We start from the raw sequence: 9,993 nt of genomic DNA, 5'->3' as shown, positions 1-9,993 counted from the left end.
CATTTGTATTTGCTAACATATTGGCCATGTAATAAATGAACACAGTGGCACCCCGCCAAACATTTTCCATTTTTGGAAACACTCCCTAAAATACACTCACTTTTATATATGACATGAATAACCAATTAGAAACAGAATGTCCCCCTAGTGGCTTTCTCAGTCATTTTAACAGGCTTCACACCATTTCTTTCTTTTGAACCAATATTTCAAAGAGGTAGGGTGTGTCATTAATCTGCTCAAAATTTCATTTTTTTTAGACTAAAATACATCTTGGTTACTAAGCTTGATAAATTATAGTGGAGTTCTATTGACGTAGTAATTATAATTTGTTAGTTATTCAAATGTACATAAACCTAACAAAAATTATTTTGTTTCATATCCTCCACATGCAAAAATTTTTAAAGACTTAGCAACCGAGTACAAAGGTCATAGAAGAGATACTAGAAAGTCATACTAGAAGAGATAATTGTTTGCTTTACTTCTTTATTTACTGTTCTATGTTTTAAGAAAAATAACTTTAAGAACTTACTTCAAAATAGCAATAATCTATATACATAATGTATAATAATTGAGCTGACTGTATTTTACAAAATACTAGTCTACTAAAACAAAGCCAAGACAAGTTACTTTGTACAGACCAAAGATCAGTTTTATATTATTTGATACTGCAACATGAGTGCAACGGTTGAATTGGAGCATGGTTTTAACTGGATTTAATGTGTTCCAAATTAGAATTCACAATAAAACATTACAATTTTCTATGCTACCTAATGTACATTATAGGAATAAAATGGCTTTAAGTCTTCTGAACAATGTACTGTGACTTTTGTCTTCACACAGTACAAATACCATAATGCAATGTTGTTGCAAGCTACAAGATTATAGGTTTGGAAAATTAAACAATAATTTTGTCATAACAGACCTACACGCTATATATATAAATGTAAAGATGATGGGCATATATAAAGTCTACAAATTTTTTTTTACTACATCAATATGTGAATTTGGACAAGGCTTACGATGAGGGTTAGCAAGCACGACTCAGGAATGCAAAAAAGGACTTCAAAACATTGTAAGTAATGGAGATCATTATTTTCTAAAATGATTTACTTACTATTCTATGTTTCAAGGTTATAAAGATTTCACATGTGAAATTTGAAAATTTTCTGATGCATAAAAGTATATTCAATCTTAAAATCAAAATTACTTTGCATGTTGGATAGTCAACATTCAAAAAGATTAAAGGCATTGGTAAAACATTACTTAAAAAATCTTAAACTTAATTTTAAAAAAATCTGAAATTTTGTGTTTACTGATAATCTTGAATTTCATGAAGATACATTTTACTAATTTAAAATTTATAGCATGAAAACTATAACAAGCACAAAGTGGTTACAAGGTTGGTCCCTAGGTCCAAGCCCATGCCAAAACAGATAAATAATTATCTTTTTCATCAAAAGTCCACACAGGTGAGTTCAATTACTTTAGAACCCAATTGACAAGATGAATCATTTCTTCTATCCTCTGTTATCACAACACAATCAGTGATAAATTCACTTACATTACCCTGTGAGTTACCACAGTTGTGTTCAGAGCATTAGATAATTACCTTTTATATCAAAAGTCCACACAAGCTGGTTCAATTACTTTAGAACCCAAATGACAAGATGAATTATTCTTCTCTATCTCTGTTGTTACAATACAAACTGTAAAATTCACTTCAAAATTACCACTATAACTGTTGGTTACTACAGTTGTATCTAGAGTTTTAGATAATTGTCTCATTTTCATCAAAGTCCACACAGGTGGGTTTAATTACTTTAGAACACCTTTTAACAAGACAAATTCTTCTTCTTTATCTCTGTTATTACAACACAAACTGTGAAACTCTCACTTTATAAATCACCCGTTACAGCTAAACTGACAATCATGCAGTCTAACTTTACTTTTACTAACTTACTTACAGAAAAATCTAGAAATTTCTAGTCCTCTAGTAACAACACTATTACACATAATGAAAAAAAAATAAAGTTTCAAGTAAGATGACGTCAACAATATTACAAAAGCCTAGTACAAAAATTAAACTGCATACACAATGTACAACTTGTACAGGGTTACATAATGAAACTTGTCATAACTATTGGTTTTAAAATAATTAAATTTTAACACTCTTGTTATGAAAACTAAATAATCATAAAATATTATATCACTGAATAAACTAAATACTAACTTTTAACCTGAACAGTCTCGTATATCCAACATTAATGCATATATAATTTTGTTAGAAAGCCACTTCAATTATACTAGTTTTAGGACAGTGCTTTTTTTTTCAATGTAAATATTTTGTGCTCTAAACTGCATATTTAAAATACATAACAATTAAATAAAGTACTAATACCCATAAAGAAAAATTGGGTAAACTTTTGTTGAGACTTCAAGAGCAAACAAAAATACTAAATACTAAATTTCTTGTTTTTTTATGTATATATTTTTTGCCATAAAAGTAACTGAAATGTAAAAATTAGAAAATTATTAGGTTAGATAAGAGAAATTAAATGAACAAATTAAACAAGAAAATACTCAACAGCACAAGAATGTCTTGTGAATGCAGCATGTTGTAATCTGACCAAGCATGCTAGTAAATCAATGCTGTGTTTACATAAAGCTTCCCTGGTGTGATAATTTGCTTTGGAGCTAATCTAAGTGGCAGCAAAACAATAAATCTAATGACTGGGACATTGGAACTGTATTAGCTTTGGCTGTAAGAATAAATAGTGTATAATTATCTTTACCAAATGCAGTCATTTAAGAAAAATGAAATGGTAATTTTAGATTTATTTCACATTTTCATGTGGTAGTTACAAAGTTAGTCAAATGTATTGAACTTGTACAAAGTGTTGGAGTAGATAGAACAGAAGATTAAATATAAAGTTTTACTGAAAAAATTTTAATATTCATTTAGAAGGTTCTAGAGGTTAAGCAAATGAAAGCTGAAAACTGTAAAATGAAAAAAAAGTATTTCTAATCTTAACATGAAAATCATCTTGCACCCAGACCAGTATGATTCTGACTCCATAAATTCACAGACAAATCTACATTAAAAAATTTCTTGTGTACAAAAGACTTGTAATGTTTATTAAAAGCTTGCCAAAAGTTTGTGAAGTTAAATTTACTACATTAAAATTTGTAATATGTATAATTTCATGGTTACAAGGTTGGTTAAAATGACCAGGCCCACATAGATAAAGAGGGTTACATTTCAAGCTTTTCTTAATATATTAACTTGGTTGCAACAATGCATATGATGTCCTTAATGATCACAGTATCAATTTTGTTCCAACATTTATCTTAGTTTTGGTAATGATACATATGTATACGGATATGCAAGCCTAGCCAGAGGATACTAGAACTTCATGAATTAATTATTTGTGATATCCCCAGTGGCTTGTTCCTACATTTATATTGTTTTATCTTTCCATGGTATTATTTAACTACAGTGTACTGTTTAAAATCTTCTATACTGAAGCTAACCTAACCTATAATTACAATAAACTGATATTTTATACATAATATACACACTTCTCTGGAGAGTATCCATCCTAGCAACATTATACTTACATTTCAAATACTGAAGTTACTTCTTAAGTTAAATTAACACTACTAAATTTCTCTAATTTTAGAAACACTCAATGTAAAAATAACTTACTTCCATAACCAAATACACATGGTGCGAGGTTTCCTGTAAAAAATAACATCATATCTATAAAAAGTAAAACAGAATTTCATACTGTAAACACAAACAATAGACAGAAAATGTGAATATAAGTCAACAGTGATTGTATCGAGCACAAAATAAACCTTTTTTTTTTAATCTGAGTACATTTCTATAATTTTAACAATGATCTGGAACTTAAACTTAATTAATTTTATTCACAAATATAAAAGCATAAAAAGTACACGCTTAACTAAAATATACAAATTTGGATAAAATACCCTAAATGCACAAACACTTTAACCTACTTGAATTTAAAATATATTAATGAATCTCATATAAATCTCTATAAAAACAAATAAGCATGAAATCAGTTGGGCTTTAGTGCAAATGTAATGTCTGAATGCTAACAACTGAATTTACGGGTTTTGTTAACCTTATACCAATACTTAGATACATATTAATTATTTGAATCTCTTCCTTCTAAATTTCTTTCAGTGTCAAGTACTTGCTGAACAGAAAAGAAAATTCAGGTAATCTTAGAAAAGTAGGCCTACATTGAGCATATACATTCACAGGAGGCACACATAATGTAACAGAAAATATATAAAACTTACCAAAAAAGCACATAAAGTTTAGCAGAAAATATATTAGATACTTTGTCAGACAGGGTGAATTTTTACCATACAGAGAGGTTTGGCTTAATTTCAAAGTCTAATAATTGCTAATACCTTAAAATTATTTTAAATCATATGAAGGAATATAAACTTAGTTTATAAAACAAATATGCAACACCATTGTTTTACTGGAGCACTGTTAAGTAAAAAAATAAATGACTGTTAAAACAAAAAAAATTAACTGCAGGTTTAAGAAGACATTATTTATTTGCTCAACATTCTGCTTTAGTTTTCTGAATAATGCTCTACATGTATTCTCAAAAGTAAGCGACAACACTATGTGTAGACTAACTAAGCATAATCAAAATATTTCTTAAGCAATTGGCATATTCTTGTGTGTAAATCAATTTCACTGCTGCAGTATTTTTGAATAAAGACAATCTTTAAAAAGAAATATTATTTACTTAATCATCATCATTTTAAAATATAAACATTAAACTTCAAAGTACACTTTACTTGTAGTTTCTTATAAGCCAGCTTTATAACATACTATGGCTAATAATAATAATAATATAAACAGGAGGATGCCAGTGTCAATTTAAAAATTTTATTTGGCTGAAAAAGTGGAATAATTATTCCTGTTTTTATCCAAATAAAGTTTTATACAATAGCTAACGAATGCTGACTAACTAAAATCAAATGCAGTAGTAATAATACATGTGCACCCTTGTATAACCATTACAATGTGTCCCCCTGTATTATTTACAGACTAATAAAACCACACTGTCTTTCAGAATTTGCATACTAGAGGGATATAAAGTTTTAAAAAAATGACATTTGCACTCCAGATAATTATAAAATAATTTTTTTATATTGACTGACCTTTTGCCTTTGCAACTTTTTCTGGGCTAGTATGTAAAACTATGTACTATGTACTAACCCCGAAGACACTGCAAAGTATAAAGGTAATTTTTTCAAACTTTATTAACAAAAACAAACTTATGTCACTCATGTGTAAAAGGTAGCAGTCTCTCAATTTTTCCAATAACAGAAAAATAACATAGGGAAAACTTCTAAAAATAAATTATGAAACAAGTCATAAAACCAGACAAACTTAGTCTACCATTACATACAAGTATTATCTAAGAACTATCGATGTCCACAAATATTTAAAATAGTTGCAATTTCTTAAACAAAACACATTACAATGTTTATGAAGGTATCACAATATTTGCTTACCTTACACTCTAATAATGCCACAACATTTTCATGGTGCAGTTCAGTAAGTTCCTGTTCATAAAAAAAAAGTAAAACAAACTAAAATTTGACAAATATATATATATATATATATATACAGGGAATAAATTTTCCAAAGTGATAGTAAATAAAGGAGTGTGATATTTTTTCCTGTATAAACATTTGTAGAAATGCTAAGCTTGATAACAAATACATTTATGTTATTTTTTTCTATATAAATAGATATACAGATGCAACAGTAATGATGATAATAAAGTTGATTGTAATCTCTCTTCCAGAAAAAGTGACGAGTAGAGCTGGGCAATTAACTCGATATAATTGATTATCTATGAGCACTGGTTAGATCAATTAGTGTCATGTACAATAACTGATTAATAAAAATTCCAATTAAATCAATTAATATCATGAAAACAAACAACTTATTGAAATTAGTGTTTTTCATTATTCCAACTAACTAAGTAATCAAAATAATGCTGTTAAGATTTTTCATTATTATATTTGATTAATTCAAAGTTATTCAGCTTAACCAATTGGTGTAATGACTCACAAAAATAATCTATGGTTTTTGATTATTTGATTATTATTATTTATATGGAATAACTGAAACATTAGCTATTACTAATTCCCTTGGTGCACTATGTGTGATAGTATCCATGCATTCTGCTTTTATTTAACTCATGAATGTGAGGGTATTTACCTATTACAAGCTACACTTGTAACTAGTGTTCTTAGGGCAAGATAGTTTTAATAAAAAAAAGTTTTGCAAGTTAATAATCATTATTATTTATCCACTCAACAAACATGTTTATTGCTGAATAACTCACTCAATTATCTGTTTGTCAGAAATTACTCTACATGGTCTAGTAATACTAATATGTTGTTCACCTAATTTTACAAACAGGGCTCCTGATTAATTACAACTAAATTTAGCTGGATTAGAAGCACTGTAAAGTGAAAACAAAAGTTTAGCTTTCATCTTGTGCCACTTAAACATTGCCAAGTACAGTAGGCTTTACATTGTTTGATTTATTGATTTTTTAGCATGTACATGTGTTTCTACAGTTTCTTCAAGCCTGTACATTAAAATGTAACCCATTTTAATGTCTTCTTTCTAAACTTCTTTCATAAATTCTTACTTAATGGATTATGAAGCTTTGTATACTTAAAGTTCTTAACTATTTCACATTTTTCACACTGTAGATAGAATTACAAAAACATTCTAAAATGTCTGTACTTAAAGATTTTTCATATTATTATGATTTTAATATTTTTTATAATGCTGAACTATTTTAGTCTTTGCAAAGAAGTAATCTAGTCTAGTATTATCACAAATTTTCTTGTCAAATATTGAACACTATTGTCTTTGTTTTTCTAGGATCAGCATGAATTTGTTTTCACTGAATTATATATCATTTATCACACATTGTGTCAAAAATCATCACCAGTTTTATCACATGAAGTTAAAGAACAAGTACTCTTCATAAAGAATTAGTTTATTTAGTTCTAGTAGTATTGTGAATATTTGTAGGGAGAAAACAATGGAACAGTTTTAATATCATTTTCACTTTCTTACATGTTTCTTATAACATAGCATACATGACACATTTTCATAACAAAGGTAACTTAATCCTAAATTATTGTATATTAAGGAGCCTTATCATATTAAATGAAGGGCAGTTCAAAAAGACCTTTATAAAAAAAATTTAAAAATAAGAAGAACAATCTCATGTGAGAATAGTCAAGTAGCTGAATGTAATTGATTAACAAGCCTAACAATTAATTAATTGAGTAGCAAATTCCATTAACTGTCCAACTCTAGTGATAAGGTTGATAATAAATAAACCTACATTAACACTCTTCCTGTACAAATGTATAAATACACTGGTGCTAAAATTGATAAATACATCTAAGGTGCTAAAATAACATTGATAGTGACAGTAAAGGAACAGGGTCAAGACATACTATCTACGTTTGAGATTTAAAAAAGCTAAATAAGATTTGAAAATAATAAAAAAAAACAAAAAATAGATCAATTGCATTTTCATCTCCATTTTCAATATTTATTGAGCAAGCTTTCAACTACTCTCAATCACTTGGTGCTGTCTTCAGGTTAGCTGATAAACAACTGGAACTAGGTTTTAAGAAATAGTGAATGTAGTAATACAAGTGAACAATGAATTTAAATGATTAATTCATCATCTGCTAATACAAAAAAGTGAGGTAAAACTTATTATATATAACTACAATGATTAAGAAACATTTAAAAATTAAACTACATTTTTCAGGTATATTGTAAACGTGCAGATACAAGTGTCGCTTTGACCTACTGCTTGTGGTATTGTTGTAAAATGTTCTATTTATTGCAGCATTCTTTTTGGATTATTTGGTAAGGCTGGTGCAAAGACAAGTCCACATAATGATAATGAATTAATTTATTTTTTTAACAAGTGTTTGCTACAGCCATATTCACTTGTAGGCCTAATTTCATATATAAATTTTTTAACATAAACTCTAAAAATAATGCAGGTCAACTTCTGATACAATATCACAGAAATTCTCAGACTAATGGTACATATGCCTATTTCTTCATAAAATTACTTCTCCAACCTAAATGATTGATAAATAACTGAACAGATGCAACAATTCTCACTACTAACACTAAACTGAATCACTTGTTGAATACTCATTAACTGACTGAATGCTTCACCAAGTCACATTTATGTAATTCCATTGTTTCTACATAGTACATACTGCATACAATTTCTAGATTTTACAGATGCCTTATATGCAGCCTTAACATTCATGAACTTTTTAGAAATATTGCATCATCATCATGATTTGTCCCCTCTAGCAGACATTCAAATTAAAATATTAAAAATACAACTTACAACAGTAAATGTTATAATATTGAAAAAGACCCTACAAGATTATTAAATTGTTTGAAACAATAGATGAATTTTTAACAGGCCATGTATATTATGCAAAGGGTCTAAATCCAGCCTTGAGTGGAGAACAATAAAAACGTTTTTTACTATCTCTAAATTATAAGAAGTCAACTTTTTAAATTGTTAATTACAAGATTTCATTTAATGCACATAATAAGATTTAAACCCATTTGATATTCACTTATATAAATATATATACATTTACATTTCTTTTTGATTTTTTCTTTGTCTATTGAAGCAGTTACTTAGGCCAGTAAGGCTGAATTGGAAAGCATACTGGAATATACATTTGAAACAAAAAACATAACTGTGTAGTTAGACCACGCTATGACAACCAAGGTTGAGACACTATGATTGGCTAAAATAAATAAAATTATACTTGTGACAAAGTTACAAAATTCAAATTGGTACTGTTTTGTTAAGAACTAATTGGAATTTTCTCCTAATATGCTAAAAGTGCCATATCATGCTCAAAATTAATTGATTAGTAAATAAACATGCTAAATTTTCATTCAGTGTTCTTAAATTAGCACATTAATTACTGATTTTTGTTTTCTATTTTTATACTTAAGACTAAATAAATGTATATTTTTGAAAATAAGTTTAAAAAAACAAGTGAAAGTTTGACAACAAGTTTGTTTTCTATAATTTTGTAATTCAATGGTGCTATATTCCCTCAGGGTAGAGTGGACCCAGCTAGGTACCACAGAATTAAATTTTGAAAAGATGAGTAGAAAGCTTGTTTAATAATCACAGACTCTAAAGAGAAAATATTATTCATTTATTGTAAAATTAATTTACTCATGTTACAAAAGAAATTGTGGCTTTGTGGTCAGCTACAGGAAAAGATGTTACCCAAGCCTCCGTTGTAAAAAAACTTTGCTCATTAGGTGACTGTTGAAAACAGTTCTTTATCACCGAGTTTTTTAGACATGTAACCATCTGGTTTCATGTTTTTAACTATCTCAAATATATTGCAAGTACAGCACAATCATTTTCATAACTGAATTTGGTAAGTCATAAAAGACTGAAGGAATGGGAGTTCTGTCCATTAAACAAGAAAGGTTTAGAAGAAAGTTGATATAAAGGAGCTAATGATATTTTTGTTGAATAAAAGTCATACAAAAGAAGTTTCAAGTGATGGTAATTATAGTCACTGTTGAATTGTAAAACAGTACTGCAATTATTTTGTTTCTCTGCCATTTATTGTTAAACAATATTCTTTAGTGTTAATGGCTAAAAAAAGAAGGGTCCCAAAATAAAATAAAGAAAATTATTGTGTGCATGTGAGAAGGATTAGTGTATAGAGGAAAAGATCCAATGGAAAATCTTGTCCCAAGACCTTTCAAACCTTTGCCACTTTAATAGTTGAAAGTAAAAAATACCGTATTTTTTGGTGTATAAGACGTGCTTTTTTAACCCCAAAATTTGATGCCAAAATCTGCTTGCGTCCTATGCACTG

The 9,993-nt window shown here is 28.1% G+C and overlaps 1 protein-coding gene across 1 annotated transcript in view; it reads right to left on the bottom strand.

Moving 5' to 3' along the window:
* The window catches only part of LOC106466330 (serine/threonine-protein kinase unc-51-like), a 157,640-nt gene that overhangs the window by 138,761 nt on the left and 8,886 nt on the right, over positions 1-9,993 (bottom strand). Inside the window, exons 3-4 of the mRNA XM_022394311.1 lie at positions 5,569-5,619; positions 3,707-3,739 (exon numbers count right to left, since the gene is read on the bottom strand). Of these exons, the coding sequence (XP_022250019.1) occupies positions 3,707-3,739; positions 5,569-5,619 (84 nt within the window). The remainder of the gene's footprint in view (positions 1-3,706; positions 3,740-5,568; positions 5,620-9,993) is intronic.

Source organism: Limulus polyphemus, unplaced genomic scaffold (genome assembly GCF_000517525.1).
Source record: "Limulus polyphemus unplaced genomic scaffold, Limulus_polyphemus-2.1.2 Scaffold2225, whole genome shotgun sequence".
Lineage (NCBI taxonomy): Eukaryota > Metazoa > Arthropoda > Merostomata > Xiphosura > Limulidae > Limulus > Limulus polyphemus.
This window is presented reverse-complemented; position numbering and strand designations above follow the sequence as displayed.